We start from the raw sequence: 17,022 nt of genomic DNA on the forward strand, positions 1-17,022 counted from the left end.
TTTGGGTTTAGTGGATGTCTGGGGGGATTATTACAAATTGCTGCTCAGTATTTTTGTGCTGTATTTTTCTGGCAGAAGTGCTTGTGCTCTGGAGCAATCCGCCACTTTAGAGGCTTAATTACACCATGCTGTGGACTGAGCTTATGCAGACATGTGGAGGAGTTGGAAAAACATGTCAGTGAGAAATGCAGGACATGAGGGCCAGTGGCACAGTTTAGATCAAAGTAGGGTAGAGGAGATATGGGCAGCAAGGTAACTGGAATATAGTGTGCATTGTGCCTTACTTCTGCAGACGGCCAGTGGGAAAACACGATAAATGTTATGTGAACAGTGGTTTTAATAAAAGCTAGAAAAGGGTGAAACGTTTCAATTTTGACAGGCGATTAAATTTATAGATGAAACCGAGTTTGCCTTTAAGTCATTTCAAAGCACTTCAGATATTTGACTTTGATGTAATAAACGCTCAGTCAGAATACTCGGCTCACCCTTGAAAAAAGCAGCAGAACAACAGTCACTTTAAGGTGTGACAACTTGTTCTTTAATTAAAAACAGTCATTTGTACAAGAAATGTACACATAAAAATATACATGGACAACTACATACTTTATGAATTACTGAAGAGACAACGTAAGTAAACATGAAAAAAAATGCACACAAAGGGATGAGAAAAATGCCACAAAAAAGAAATGTGTTACGTTGCTTTGGTCTAGTCACAGTGGCTACATTTGAAATAGATATTTTGTCTAAATAAAAGACAATGTCACTCTGTTATACTATTTAGTGTTTTACATATTTACACAGAAAACGGTTATGGGGATGAAGACAGCTGAGATATGAGGAGGAGACCGATGTCTGGGATGCACACATGTACTTTTCAGTGAGGGAGTCAGTTTGTTGCTAATCTGTACCTGTGCTGCATCCGTGGTGAGTAAATAACAGTCTTGGTCTGGTCAAAAAATTGAATACGGTTGGACAAACCCAACTTCTTCCTTTCAAAGTCGCTTCCCATGGCTTTATGTTACGCACGGTGCAGACTTTTTATTCTACATGACCTCTCAAACCACAGCCGAACGCGGTGACGCCATGCAAAATGTAGACTGATCCAATATACTGATCACATTTTCGACTGAATTTCCAAGCGTAGGTGACAGAACGCTTTCCTGGTTCGCGGCCGCTCCGAACTTGACGGTCAAAGTGGCCCGTCTGATGCATTTATGAAACAATGACGTGCACAAAACCCAACGATGGAGACATGAACCGGTGTGATATTATGATGCTGACGATCAAATCAGAGATCAGGCAAAATGGAGAGACAGCAGGTCAAAACTGAGCCCAAAATAAAAGCTCCCAACGGTTTTATCAGCTGCAAAGTTTGGTCATTAGAGTGTATGTTTGTGTCACACAGGTTACATAATGTAAACATATTTTCATGCATTACAGTATTAGGTGCACTCTTTCTATGCTGCCGCCTCCATTTATAACTGATCCATCATTTGAATTATTGGTATGTGATAGATATATATATATATAGAAGTCTTTATATTTTGTATATTAAACCCACACTTATACCAGTACTACAACAAAATATCTTCAGGTGCTATATATAAAAAAATATACAACATCTCCTCCATTATATAGATTTCCTTTTAGCTATTATTCCTTGATATAGACTCTTTGTAAAATAAAAGTTCTCAGCCAACTCCATTTTTTCATAGAGACCTGCCATGCTCAGTGCTACACACAGCCCTGCATATACTGTGAGAAAACAGAGCAACCCACAGCTTCAAATGCTCACATGCTCCTCAGCGGTTTATATTTAGGGCTTTAACGGCCGACCTGCCTTGAGGACATTCAGTGCTGGAGCTACCGCATCTGCAAATTCTCATCTCAGCGCTATCTGAACAGGCTTTCTTCTGAAATCTGATATAACAAAGACATGCACACATGCCAGTCTCATTACCTGTATAGAGGGTCAGTGAAGATTATAGTCTAGGGGAACTAGGAAGACTTAAAGAGTGTTATTTGGCTTTGGGCTGCCAAAAGCTAAATAAAGAGCACTAATGGGAACGAAAGGGAATAAACAGAAACTCTGAATAAGCATGCCTACAGTTCAAACACCGGCTGAAATCTCTTAGCGATGTCGCACCCATACTGAAAGAATATGCTCCATTTTTAGTTTCCTGATACTGACTGCTGAGGTGCTTTTCACTGTTACAAAAATAGCTGAGTAAGAGGCAGAAATAGAGATGGAAAGAGAGAGAGCAGACATAGAGACAAAGGCAGAAAAAGACAGATAAAGAGGAGAATCAGCAGCATCCTGGTGAAATCTCCCATGCTACACTCTGCCTCCTAGTGCTACATAATTGTAAAATGCAAATGTTCATGTCAGAGCTTGCTGCATTGTTTAAATGAGCTGAAACACTGGTCGAGCTCAACAGCATGACTGTTGGTGGTCCCCAAAACACGAGCAGCATTCAAATAAAGCATTTCCTTCCCAAGTTTGGTTTCTGTGTCCTCTGCGATTTGGGAAATGAGAGAATGGGGAGTCCACAAGTAAGCAAACCAAGAAACAAAAGTCGAAACTGGTTGGTTTAGGTTTGGTGATTTGCTTCGTGAGGAAGACAGTTGTGTCCTGAACAAAAGAGAGCAGGAGGAGTTGTGCAAAACGACACCATGTTTCCCTCGATGAGCAGATTGTTTCATTGACCATTTCTACTGCATTTCTCTGGAGTGATAACAGTCACAATACATTCTCTTTCAAAAACGCTGCTGAGGAAATACTTCTTATCCTTTTATAATCTGTAGAATGAAACACGCTGCTGATCCTCCGAACACCATAAAATATAAAAACTGCAGACGTTGCAACATGCTGTGTTTTCCCTTCAGCAGTTACTTGGAGGACGAGCGCGGCGGTTGGTCCTTGTGTCGCCGCTGAGCACAGTTTGGACGGTCATCGCTAACGGCCAGCAGAGGCGGTGCCGATGGGACTGCCGTCGTGATGCATCATTACATGCGTGCTGGTGGCCGGGTGTTTAACCTTGTGTGCTGCAAAGAAAGGCGTGACTGCGCTTTGACCGGACTGCTGTGCATGTGGTGACATTTTTTTTTGCTTTAAGTTCCCGTCGACTTTCGATACCCTGATTCGAACGTGGTCTGTGAAAGAAACACCTTTTTCACTGCTTTTGCTCCCATGGAGGGAAAGAGATCTTTGTGCTGGCTTTGTAGTGGAATAAAACCCATTAAAAGCACCGGGGAGGACGCCTTATAAGGATTTATTGGAGTGCACGTCCGTTAGCAGAAAGTAAGAACGCACCTTTGTGACAAGTGGTGAGTGCTCGCTCAGTGGTCCAGGCAAAGCCGTGTTGAAGATATTTCACTTCAATGAAATATTCAGAGTTCGGTTTACATCCTCAGAGTTTGTTGTGAGTTGTGTTTTTGTGCACATATTACTGTAAGTGTGTGAGTGGGGTTTTTTGTTGTTGTTTTTTTTGTATTTAGATCTCAGTGGCGGTGATTTCCTCAAAGTGGATGTCGTTGCTGCCACTGTGGACCTCATAGTCCTCCATGTCCCTGTTCTCCAGCTCCAGACTCAGCTCCCTCATCACTCGCTCAAGATCCCGGTTTCGACGGTACATCTGGATGTAGTTCTGCTGCAGCTGTTTCTGGTAGCGAATTACCTGGGTGGAGGGAAGTACAGTAAGTACGTAATCTGCTCAGCAGCCCTATCTATCTTGACATGTCTGACAACCAATGAAAATGACACAGATTGAAAGTCAATCACTGAGACATTAGAGATAAAAAATCTCCTCCCTCCTCCTTTTGTACCTTTTCCTTCTCCTCCTGCCACACCCTCCTCTCATTCTCAAACCGTGAAAGATGCTCCTCACTCGTCCTCCTCTCGTACATGAGTTCAGCCTTCAGCCTGTCCACCTGAGAAAAAGAGAATATTAGAAACTTCACTGTGATAGAAGACGTATTTAGCCTCTTTTACTTGAGTAAAAGTAATACGACACTATAAAAATACTCCATTACATGTAAACAATCAAAGTCTGACTTTTGAGTTTCAAATGAAAAGGTGCTCATTATGCAGTAAAATTGTCCATGAGACTGTTATATGATTATATATTACATTATTCAATTATTATATCAGATACATTATCGTGTAAGCAGTATTCTAATGTCATTAAAAGTCCAGGTGACTCCTTTATATACTGTTTTAAAGCTTAATATGAATGCACCATATCTAAGATAATCATATTTTCTGTTTGTAAAATTTGAATCTGCAAAGTAATAACTTTATTATAATATTTTCCTCTGAAATGTAGTGAAGTTAAAGTATAAAGTAAATATGTAACAATAAAGTAATATGGAAATACTCAAGTAAAGTGCAAGTACCTCAGAACTACTTATGCCTGGAAAAGGTGCAGTAAAAAAAAGCAATGTACCTGCTGTCTGAGTCCCAACACCGTTTCTGCATTCTGCCTCTGTGCCTTGGCTTCATCGCTCTCTCCTCCCCAGACCAGATGAGTCTCCTCTCCATCGCGGTACACGCAGGGACTGGGACCCCCTCTTCCTCCCGCACCTCTCCCCTGTTGGTGGGAGAGGCTCATGCATTGCCCCTTCATGGTTGAATTTCCGGGTAGAGAGAGCCCGCTGTGATTGGACAGAGCGTCACGGAGGCGGGCTGACTCCTCTTCCACTCGGCCCAGTTTCTCCCGCAGCAGCTCGGCTTCACTCTTGCGCCTCTGCAGCTCATTCTCACAGACCTCCAGCTCCAGAGATCGCGTCCGCAGGGCCGCCTGGGCCTCCTGGGATCGAGCCTGGCTGGCCTGCAGTTCAGAACGGGCTTCTCTCAGCTGGGCCTTCAGCACCACGATGTCTCCGGCCTTCTGGCTGAGCTCCGACTGGATCTCCTTCAGCTGCTGCTTCAGGAGGGAGATCTCTCCTGACTTCTGACACACCTGAAGGGAAGATAAAGCGAGTGATGAGAGAGGTGGAGGTGAAGCTGAAAATACAGAATAAACTGTTATTTAGATTTGCATACTCCTTAAACTCCTTAACTCCTTTTAGTAGTGAGTCAACAGTAGCGAGAGGTGCGACATGCGGCGAAGGTCCCCTGCCAGACTCAAACAGGGATGTTGCATTTTCCATTTGGCACCTTTAAGCACCTCACAGTGTCTGACTGTCACTCACCTCCCACTTTGTCTCCTCCAGACGTGGTCCTAGCTGGGTCTGCTCCCTCTGGATGGTGGCACACCTCCTTTCCAGCGTCTCCCTGTCCTGCAGCAGGGAGGAGAAGTCCTCCTGCAGCTTCTTTTTCTCTTGCTGTAGTTGAAAAACCTGGCACACAGAGATCCTTATTTGACAACTGCCTTACACATTAAAACGGGCAGTCTGACCTGGAAAAGACATGAACTCTCAAAGAAAGAATCTCCAGACTCACAGCGAAAGCATGCGATTAGATAAGTAATAATTTGAACATAACTACATATCAGATGTGCAGCTTAGTGGAGGCTCACTGACTAGAAATAATGCCAGGAAATGTTTTTCTTCCAAACAGATCAGCCAGTTTTTTCGCAAACGTTATGAACGGTTTTAAAATATTTAGCACACCTGTAGCTGTAGCACCTGCTGTGCCCTCTGGGCCTTCTGAGAAGCTTGCTTCATCTTCGCTGCACAGTTCTGTCTCAGCTCCTCCATCTCCCTTTCACAGCGACGCTGCTTCTCCTCATACACCTTCCAGAGAAAAGACATGGGTGACAGGTTGATGTTTCATCTGTGCTAACGTCATGGTAATTATTTATTTGGTGTTTTAAAGGAAGGTTTGGTCAGTGTGGTGAGGTGTCTTTATGTCTCACCTGGCAGATGGCAGCTTCATTCTCATCCAGATTTTCCCGGAGCTGCTGCAGCTCCAGGTCTCGTTCCCTCAGCTTCTCCTCCAGCTCCCTCACCACCGCCTCATAGCCCTCCACGGGCGGCGGCGTGTGGCCACAGGACCCGCTGTCCGACAGGGGCTGCCCGCGCCCACTTAGCGACCCTGAGCCTGTGCTCTTGCTTGATGAGGAACGTCCACTGTCTGAGTTAGTGTGGCCGTGGCTCCCACTTCCACCTGAAGTGTTTCGGCCCAGACCTGCCACTGGCTCCAACTGGCCCCCGGAGCCAGACCCGGAGCTGGAGCCCTCACTGGGGGCCAGACTGTAGCCTGTGCTGCTGTGAGTAGGGAGGCTGGAGAGGGAGTTCCTCCCTGAATCTGACATGGAGCAGGACTGGCTGCTCCGTGCGTTGCGGCCTCCGCTGTAGGAGTTGCGTTTCCCTTCAGAGCTGGAACTGCTGCTCCCTCCGACGCCGGTCGTGCCGCTGGCGCTGTTGGATCCTCCAAGAGGCAGCAGGAGGTTGAGGCTGGCCTGGCTCTCTGACAGACTGCTGCCCCCTGGCCGTGGTGACAAGTACTGCACAGAGTGACGATTCTTGGGAACGACAGGTTTGAACGCTGTAGGACGGATCAGCACTTTCTCCATGTTCTGAAAGTACGAAATGTATAAAAAACAGCATTAGTGAGTGATAACAGCTAAGCTGTGCTAATTAGCAACGGCTGAATAAAACTCATTAGAGAGGGGTGAGTGATATGCTGGCAGGTCACCCCTCAAGGCTCTGATTAGTTTAATTCGGTTTAATTGATATTCATGGGCTTCATTAAGCAGTTTTCTTAATGATTTTCCTAACATCTAAGATAGAGAGACAGGCAAGAGAGGGAGAAAGTGAAAGACGACAGGACAGAGAAAATCTGATTAAAGGGCAGACAACGAAAGAGGAGGGAGAAGAGTGGAGGAAGAGGGGAAGACAGAGGTGGGTGAACGCTCCTCACATGTTCTGTAAGCATTTTTCTTAACGATCTTCCTCAGGGTTCACTAAATACGTCAGTAAATGTAAGTGAGCTCTGACATTGATCATGACGTGTCTGCAAGGTGAGTGGCTGTCAGACGATCCATCTGAGCCTGTCAGGCCAGTGATTAAGCTTCCCCGCGGATCGATGGAAATAAATAGCCAATTAGACAGCTGAAGCAATCTGCTGTAAAACATGCCGGCGCATGCTGCAGGAATGCACATGAGTACAGTGTATATTCCAAGGAGAGCAGAGGAAAAAAAGGCCATGCTGTGATATTTAATGTCACAGCCGGTAATATTGAACCGTAATTAAAGAAGACGTTTTCCTATAAATATCTTCAGGTTAGAGAGCTGATAGGGATTCAGTGTCATACTGACAGGCACTTAAACACTTCCAGTGAGGTAGTGTTTCTATCGTTTTGCTTAGAAGACTATGATGTGGTTGAAAGCTCGGGCTGGTCTATTAATCGGTCTAGCTCTACATTCTGCTGCTCTCACCTTCTCTAACTGTCCGGACACTGGGATGAGTTTTGGAGGAGGCCCTCCAATGTTGCCGTTCAGAGTCCTGTTGTCCCTTTGGTCCTCGGAGTCACTGCATGGGCTTGTAGCTGCCAGCACCAAGTTGTCGTTCCAGTCTCCAACCGCCACCTCATCGCTCACAAACCCAAAGTTTCCATTAGTGCCACCACCTTCTGCTCCAGCAACGGCTCCACCGCCTGCACCAGCAGAGTTCCCAGGCCGGGGCTGCTTCTTGGTGGGCAGCGGAGGAGGCAGAACCTGGGCCTCGGGATGCGTTTGGTTGCTGATAACCAGCAGCTGCTCCAGGGAGCTTCCGCTGCGGAGCGTGTTATCCTGGAGCCGGAAGCAGCTGGTAGCTGGCGTTGAGCGCCGTGACTTTGTGGTGAATTCGCTGGCGGTCCGGCAGTGTCTCTCCTGGTACGTCCGGCCTGATATGAGACTGCTAACAGAACCCATGGCTGGCCCGGAGCTGCAGGGCCCACAGGGGCCAGGGCAGGGGCCTGAGGGGGAGTGGGATAACAGCGGCCGGCACTGCTGGACGTCGAGACCTGGATTGGGGTGGTCAGTCACGGTCACAGGTAGTGCCTGAACCAGAGCCATGGCACCCTGACGGCCTCAGACACACCACACACTCTGATGAGAAAGGGGAAATATGGAAAACATTTTTAATGCAAGCTGTTAATGCAGCAGATGTGACTGACAGATGTTGTGTTGGAGTGTTGTATCGATGCATGCGAAACCAATTCTAAAAAAGTTTGGAGGCGGTGTATAACAATAAACCAGAATTAGCAAATGATCGCATTCTGTTTTTAGTTATATTTTATACAGTGTCCCAACGTTTTTGGAATCAGGGTTGGGACAGACTTTAATTCAATATTCATAAGACATAATACTTTCTTCTAAATGATGTCAAGACCAAGTTTGTGGCCCTTTAGCCCCCTAAAATTTAATAGTTATCCCAAATAATTCATCATGCCTTTTCTGACTGATTTATAATGCAAAAATATGACGTAGACTCAAAAATCACAACATACACAAAAAGGGCTGGCACTAGGACCCAGCAAAGAGTGCTGCACAGAGCTGCACTGTGGGGAAACCAATGAAACACCATAACAGCCTTGTGGATCATGATTGCACAGCCACACATAAAGATAGGGGGATGACGCCTACGAGCTAAATATCTTCAAGTTCAATGTAAGACACAAGCAAAATAAGTGATTTAAATTTTGAGCTATTATTAGCCACCATCTGGTTTTACTCAGTGAAGTGAGTCAATTTTCTTCCTGTTATGTTTTCCACATTCAGAGAACAGTGAGGAAAAAAAACGTTTGAAAAAGGTGGCTGAATTCCATCTACTATGCGTGTCCGGGTTTCTGGACCCTACTGTTACACTTGAATGGAACAGGCCATCGTCGTCATTATCAGTTACACCCGTTAAAAATGCCTTCAAATGAAGTCTCACAACATTAACGATGTTCTGTTCAAGTTTCCCAGCCGGCCATGTCAGCGTGACAGCGAGCCAGCATGCAGAATACCAGAAGCATGAAAGTGAAGCAGCTAAAGGGAATTCAGCCATCGTTAATTCTATTATTTACACCTGTACTTTCTCTTCTGTAGATGTAATAGCATCTAGCCAAACATGAAATATAATTGCCACGGCTCTCGCAGGGTGCCGACAGCCGCTAATGTGATTTGTGTTTAGCATCTCATCCATGTGTTAAAAATATGTGAATGAGACTCATTATGTAGTAAACAGCTTTACTGTCAGCTTTGAATTATAGGGCTAATCATCTTATCATTATCCTTAAATTGTTCATATTAAAATGATTAAACACCTAATCTTAAATAGTCGCATTATTAGAATGTGACAGATTTACGTTATGTGCAAACTTATTACAATTAAAACCCTTCTTTGCAACAATTGAGCCTATCTATTGATTTTCAGCCTCTTGCCACTTGCGAAACTCATTAGCTACAGCCACTTTACAGCTGTTTATCTGAAACATTTCTCCTGGGAGGGCACGTCCCCCCGCCCAGTAAAGGCTCATCCCTCATTAAATACACTCTGTATCTCTGATGATGCCACTGCTAATTGTCAATGTCATTAACGAGGCAGGAAGGGAAAAAAAAAAGAGAGGATGGATTTAGTAAAGACTGAGGATGAAAGAGACAAAGCGAGACAGAATGAGTCACGGTCATCACCATCTGGAGCTGCTCTGTGATTTTCCTGAATGTCCCTGCCTGAACCTGGTGAGCAGTCATCTATGTATTACTTCTAAAGGGGTTTGAAAACCAGTCACTTCACCGCTTCGTGATCACAGCGCTCGCACGCCTATCAAAAAAATCTTTGAAGAAATAGCCTCACTTGGTCAGTGCACTATTTTTAGGATGAGAAACATGGATTTATATTATTAACACAATAAGTGGCAGCAGATTAAGTCTTCCATTTGCAGATAGTATTATCAGTGTTAGCTGCCCGAGGGGGGGGGGCAGAGAAGGGACACATATCCTCAGCCTGTCGTGCCAAGCCCAGATCCGTCTGGCCAAGTGGAATAATCCACGCCAGCTATGGCTGCGCACAGTCTGCCAGGACTAACGCGATCTTACAGACTGACACTCCCACATGCAAACACAGCGACGCACACACACACACATACACACCCACACACACACACACAATCAGAGCACAATCAGACCAAATGATTGGATCAGATTTCAGTTTATTGCCCGATCCCTCTGAAAGATGCGTGCTGCAGACTCTTTCACATTCACAAACAAACAAAAAACATTCAAGTACAGCACTATACTGCAAAACAACAGCTATCTATTTATGTATGTTCAGTATGCTCCAAATTAAGCGGTTACCTGACCGTCAAACGGTGTCAGAAACACTGCAGGCTTGAATCAAACGAGTTCATACAAAGTGTCATCCGACCACATCTAAAGGCAAAAGTGTTTACACCCGTTTCCAATGGCCACACAAGAGGCCAGACGAATTGGCTTTGTTGAAGTTGAAATCCTGCTTTACTTTCTCACCTCTGCACACTTGGATAATCACTACCTACACTGACCGTGATTGCCTGTTTGGGAAAATTAAACAAAATTGTCAGACTAAAGGCGTCAATATGCTTCAGCAGTGCTTCAAATGAAAAAAAGTGGAAGAGGCAGAGATTTTTGGATGTTTCTCAGATTCTCGGTTTTGTCCAGTTCGCCAGCTGCAACCAAGGACAATCCACGAACAAAGCCCATTATGGATAGCAACTGGCCAGGTGTGCAGAGGTAGTTTCAGTACAAGACAACACTATGAATGCCTTCGAAGGCTGGCAACATGTCATTACATTTATCAAACCACTTTTGAGCATGTAGCACTACACGGGAACTGAGCAGAAAACATATTGGGTTCGTTGAATTAATGGTTAATAATCAGTCAGCAGGGTGGCTCAATTCCTGCCAGCTGACTCCATACTGACTAAACCGTGAGCAGTCCGTGAGTGCGTGACAGGGGGAGTGAGGGGAGTTAACGAGAGGAGACAGACTTCATGGGTGCACATGAGTCAAGGAGATAAAGATATGTGTGGTATGTGATCACTTCCCATGCCAGAATAATCACGCCTCACAACCTCCTTTCACCTTTTATCCAGCCGACCCCACCTCTTCTTCACTCCCAGCCCTGACAAGGACCTCTCAGGCACAGATAATAGAATTAACAACCCTCTGAGACCGTCAACCGTGACCCCCACAGCCATAACCCTGTGACCCCCTGATGAGTGGAGGGGAGCTGGTCTGATTCTATCCTCCCACCCCTGTGACCTTCAAGGGTCTGGTTTTGTTCTTGCTACTCGGGCAACAAATCCCAAAAGCTAATTTCCCCCTCTGATGTTGCTCACTGGTTGTTTCTTAGAGTTATTGAAGCCCTCCTCTCCTCCCTTCCTTGGCTGCATTCCTCCACCAAAGTACTTTTACCAGCCCTCCATTCGCCCTCCTCCACCTTCCTCGTTACATGCATCCTCCTCCCCTGTCAGCAGCACAAGACTGGCAGAAAAAAAACAGTCACCGTCACTAAAAATAGAAAACATCTCAAGTGCCTCAAATCATTCTGATAGTCTTTCATGAGGCTTTCTCTCCGCGAGGCATTTGATTTGACATTCAAAAATAAACTCCAATAGTGTTGCAGCCAGCTATTATGGGGTCAACCTGAGGCCGCTTTACACCGCATCCTGACACTCTAAGACTATTAAATGATGCTGAATGGCTTCAAGGCAGCCATACTGCCTCTGACAGGAACTGTAAATACACCAAGTGGTCGTGGGAGTTTACCCTCCACATGCCTCCAACTGGCCTGGGATGAGTAAGAGCAGGACTGACAGAAGAAAGAGGTTTCCCAGGTAGCTCTCTAACAAGATCCAGAAGTGGGGTCTGTGACGGGGAAATAATCCCGTTATGATAAGTCTGTTAATAACGCCAGTATTACCCAGGAGAGGAAGCCCATTATTCCGCAGCAGCAGATCACCCCTTGCAATCACACGCAACCTGCGAGCTGTTCCGGAGCCTCTGCTGGGCTCAGGACAGAGTCAGAAAAGCGAAAAGAAGGCAGAAGAAAAAGAAGCGGCGAGAACACAAAGGCAGGCTGAGTGGGGGTGAGGGCTGGGGGTTTAGGGAAATTCCAATACTACGTGGCCCAAAGAGGCCTGAGCTCTTGGGAACACTGGGCACCTATAATCCTGTTTGGTCATTATTTGGCCAGCAGACAGACACTGAGATCTGGGCACCTTAAGATCTCCTAGCAGGGAAATCAAATGTGAAGTCAGACATCATTTTCTATCTAAACCAGTTTTCAGTTTTCTCTCTTTTATCATCATCCTTCCACATGCCTGCCTCGCTCCGATGTTGTAATGATAAGAGACAGAGGAAAAAAACAAAAAGAGAGAAGACAGCTACACTATGGTCTGTTGGCTAAGACTGTATTGGCAGAAGTCCCAGCTGATGTGAGCTATCACTGCGAGAACAAACTGAACTGAAGCATCCTAAGTGCATCATGTCACCTTTTGCAGCAGCAAGAGACCTACAACACTTGAGCTGCAATTCTTGTATGAAAGGTGTTTTGCAAATAAAGGTTGTTCTTATTATTATCTACAGTAGAGCAAACACAGCAGATTTTTTGTGGATGCTTGTGTGGAAGCCTTGGGTAAGCGAGCTAGCGACTGTACTTATGCTTGGTTTAGATGCATGAACGTCTAACAAAAAACACAAATGCAATGCTTCCAGTGAGCTGACGGCAATGTCAACCTGGACAGGAGCAACCTGACAAATCATGACAAACCTTTTTGCAATTCTCTATAACAGCGTACTCCCTAATCAATTCCCGGTGCATGTAATCCAATACTCATTCTCCTTTTAGCTCTGTTGTTGGTCTCCACCACCTCGTGAGGGAAGTGTCTGCCTCTTTGGCTGCTAAACGCTCCACCGGGTTCACCAGCTAGTCGCGAACTGTGTCTGCTTGCGGTTTGGCGCTGGGCAGAGGTGTAGTGCTGTTTGTTTAAGCACTAGAGGGCAATTATGACCCGCGTGCATGCGTGCACGCACATGGTCAAGCTGTAGCTTGTCTCGAAGGTTATGTGCTGGCTGTTTCTACTTAGGTGAGTTTACGTACATAACTGACCAGAAGCTCAAATGTTAGATGGACTCTAACCATGTTGACAATATCAAGTGGTTGTCAGCCAAACATCTACCTAAGTCGTGTTTGGCGATACCATGCAGTAGGTTGTAATTAGCGTGGTATATTTAAATAAACACAAGTAGCTTGTGTTTTGAAAGACTTCATTTACTTCCTTGTGTCTAAGGCACGTGCAAAGTTACACTGCAGGCAGGGCATGCTCATCTAACAGGCTCTGAAAACGCAGGTAAGAAAGCTTTCATTTCCTGTACACGTTGCGAATGCAGCATAAGCTGGCCAAGTCAAACAGTCTGGCTTTTTAACGCTTCATTACAAATGCATCACAGAAAAAGAAACCGTCAGACGTTAATTCACCGTGCTGCTCAAAGGCGTGGAACGTTTTCTTGCATGTTACTCAATGCACGAGTTGAATCAATCCACACACTTTAGACGTCAATATGACAACTTTGACCATCCCATTTATTTTTATTGGCTCTTTGGCGTTACATAAGTGTTAGTGATGACTGGATCTTCACATGCTTAAAAAAAAATGTAGCGATTATGCAAAGTTGTGAACTGTGAATATTTCATTTCCTCACTTGGAGAAAAAGGTGCATTCTGGCAGCACTACATGGCACTGAGCAGGTAGTGTACAGTCAGGTGTTACTGTTACAACTTTTTTGCTACTGGTGAAAACTAGGAGAGTCGTGAGAGTGAACCAAAACATTAATGCTGCAGTCCACAAAACCAAAATAATCAGCTAAAAGATGCTAAAAGGCTCAGTGGAGCTGAGGAGAACTGCTGAGTTAGGTGACAATGACCTGTGGGTTAATCACCTCACACATTTGATTCACTGTTAAAATACTGATTAGCGCAGCTTTAACCACTGGTAAAGGCGACATCCTCCTGACGAACTGCCGTGTTTTTAGGGGCTTCCACCTCCTTCCTCCACTTTCATCCCTCTTTCCTGTTCCTAACTATTTTCACCCACATCCCGGTTCCTCTCTTCCTGGTCTGGATTATTGCTCTACTGCTCTCCTGTGAGCCTTTCCTTCTCCATCCCCCCTTTCCTAAAACTCCCCGCTCACTGGTCTATGCAGCTAGATTTTCATCTGCCCCTGCTTTGACAGCAACACCGCAGCGTGACTAACCGAAGGCGAAGCCATTGTGAAGGTGAGAGCAACAGGTGGAAAGTATAAAATTGTCAGATAAGAGCAGGCTCTGCGCGGACGAGGGCAAAAGTATCAGCATGCAGGCAGTAATGAGAACCATTCATAAAAAATGCCTTTGTGTAAATGTTTCTTTAACGGGTGGTCACTGCCCAGCAGAGTTTCACTGATCACAGAACGGTAGTTGGTAGTACCCAAACACTTTGAGTTTCCAAAATAAAGGAGGATATTGAAAGAGTGTGGCGTGAAGCTGAGAGCTTGTTCAGACCAGCAGAAATATTCCACTTTGGTATACAGAGCCTGGGTGGCCTTGATTAATCCTGAGACGAGTGATCCCAGTGGATGGAGGTTGTGAGACAGACAGACAGAGAGAAACTGAGGCAGAGAGAAAATCAACAGTCTAGGTGAGTCACAGTAATCCTCGACGGCTGCTAACAAAAGCAAATCCACAAGTACAGGCAAGGCAGCAGCACACTGACACACACACCTAATCTACTCTCCCATTTATTTGTCACGCATCTACTTGCTGAAAGTCCACAATAAAAGTTCAAACAGGCAGGAGAACAGTATTGGAGTGAAGTCAGCCGACTGCACTGTAAAATGAGAGAAGTCTTTTAAGGTTTTGCCAGAAGACCTGAGGTTATAATATGCCTCCATTCCAACACAATGACTGTCTGTCTGAGCGGTCGCTCACTGTCACCTACCCCCACATGGCTTGGCTTTCAAGTCTCGCAGTGTGATTGAGATTGCTGAATGCGTGCAGACCTACTCAGTCCTCATTAACCCATCGCCTCTGTGCCAAGTCCCCTTTCACTCAAACCGGGGAGACATTGTCCTCTTTGGCAAAGTAACATGGTTGACATTGTAGCTGTACAAAAGTTGTGAGTTCTTGCGTCCAGGCTGCTGCAGAGCTCTGACTTTATTAACAGGTTTTCTGTGGTCGCACAAAAGGAGAAATAAGGTTTCAAAGTTGTGAGTCTGTGCAGGAGTAATTGGCAACAGGTCCTCCCACAGTCCAGTTTTTTTTCCTTCTCTCTTTTTTTTTTTTACTTCTCCTCCTTTACAACCAACTTGTTGCTGTTGCGGACTTCAGCTTCTCTCTCTGTTTGGAAGCGTTGCAATGGCAACGGAGGCCCACATTTTTCATGCATGGGGCGGAATGAGATAGAGAGACGGGGGGAGTGGGAAAGAGGAAGGAAGGAAGAAAGACAGTGAGTGAATAGGTGAATGAGTGAGTGAGTTTTGTATGCGTCTGACAGTGGACAGGTTGGCTCTTTAGCATCTCAAAGCATCTGGCCTCAATTCAGACGAGCGGGGCTGCTGGAGAGCGGGGTGGCCGAGGCCTAGAATTTTTCTCTTTTTCTCTATCACAGACACATATAACTTCAGAGGAACTCCCTGTGGGGGTTGACAGAGAGAGCAGCCAGCAATCTATTGAGATTGAATGACATGAAAGCGGCAACACAGCCCTGCGAAAACACTACGGTCATTTGGGGACATGAACTGTCAATCACATGCTTATTTATGGGTCCAGCGTGTTACTTTTACAAAGTGTAGTTTATTCATGCGTTGTCCTATTAGCTCCTCCACAGAGAGCTTTAGCTGACTGAAGAAACTGAGATTGTGGTGTGCACATTTTGTGAATAAGACGAAGCATATGGCCGTGGCCACGTCCAGCTTGTCTATGCTGCATGTATTAATTACTATGTAGATTAAAAGAGCTGTCATCTAAATGTCACTCTATTGTCTTAAGAACACTGGGGCTGGCAATCATCTGACATTTAACGTTTCAGCACCGCCTACAAAACAATTTCTTCTCGGCAATAAAATAATGAGGGGTGGGGGGGTGGGGGGGCTGTACTACTTCTCAGCTAATAGTAGTGGCTCCCTGGTTGCAAAACTATCTTTAAAGAAAAAAAAATATGAACCGACTGATCAAATAGTGAATAATAAGTAAATCCTTGACAGTTCTTGAATCTGAATGCTATGCACACATTTCAGTTTGCACCAGAAAGTACAGAGTTTGCAGACTCAGCCCTAAACAGCACCGGAGCTGAAGAGCGCTTGTTTACAGTCGGCTGGCATGCGAGGAAACTGAGCTAACAGCATGTGAGAAAGGGGAAGATCTGGCTGACGTTTCTGGTCCGCTCCAAATGTTGGATTTTCCAGGAGATTTTTCCAGCCGCTGACAGCTATCCAGCGGCGGTCAGTGGTCAGACCCGCAGACACTGGAAATACCAAGGATACCAGTGGTAGAGACACAGGGATTAGTCTGGCCAGTGGACTACCGTTTGTCAGGATCGATGACCGCTTCAGCCCTAACTCATTTACTTGGAACTGATACATTAATTGGGGGCGGTTACAGTTTCTTATCAGCGCAGGAGCGGGTCAGTTTGTCTTTAGCAGGGTGTTTACTGGAGTATGTTGTGGAAAATCCAGGTGCTCAGGCCTGTTCTGACTTCTCATTGTCCCAAATGTGAAGAGAAGAGTAAAGTTTTCCCTCCTAAACTTGCCTTCCTTCCCCCCCTGCTGCTTTGGCTGTATGCACAGTGGAGGGCCATTGTTTCAATGTAACAGAGGGCAGAGAGCAGAGAGAGGGAGCCTGTTATCTCACACTGAAAGCAACAACACATTGACTGACAATGTGACCCATAATGTGAGGGAGATCGAGAAAGGGGGGCACTGACAGGGAGGCCTGACTGCTACCAGGCTTCAGTGAGGAAAAGCGGGCCACAGTATCTGAAATGGCTCAGCAAAGGTGTCACAGCTTTTCGTGTGAAATCACTGATCATAGCT

The 17,022-nt window shown here is 45.5% G+C and overlaps 1 protein-coding gene across 2 annotated transcripts in view; it reads right to left on the minus strand.

Moving 5' to 3' along the window:
* Positions 1–526: 526 nt before the first annotated feature.
* Positions 527–17,022, minus strand: part of lzts2a (leucine zipper, putative tumor suppressor 2a) — a 43,127-nt gene continuing 26,631 nt past the window's right edge. For both annotated transcript variants that reach the window (XM_041947439.1, XM_041947440.1), the window contains 7 exons: positions 7,384–8,037; positions 5,859–6,521; positions 5,614–5,736; positions 5,194–5,340; positions 4,446–4,961; positions 3,826–3,930; positions 527–3,677 (listed from right to left, as the gene is read on the minus strand). In XM_041947439.1, the coding sequence (XP_041803373.1) occupies positions 3,495–3,677; positions 3,826–3,930; positions 4,446–4,961; positions 5,194–5,340; positions 5,614–5,736; positions 5,859–6,521; positions 7,384–8,004 (2,358 nt within the window). In that variant the 5' untranslated portion in view covers positions 8,005–8,037 and the 3' untranslated portion in view covers positions 527–3,494. The remainder of the gene's footprint in view (positions 3,678–3,825; positions 3,931–4,445; positions 4,962–5,193; positions 5,341–5,613; positions 5,737–5,858; positions 6,522–7,383; positions 8,038–17,022) is intronic.

The sequence above is a fragment of the Chelmon rostratus genome, chromosome 11 (assembly GCF_017976325.1).
Source record: "Chelmon rostratus isolate fCheRos1 chromosome 11, fCheRos1.pri, whole genome shotgun sequence".
Taxonomy (NCBI): domain Eukaryota; kingdom Metazoa; phylum Chordata; class Actinopteri; order Chaetodontiformes; family Chaetodontidae; genus Chelmon; species Chelmon rostratus.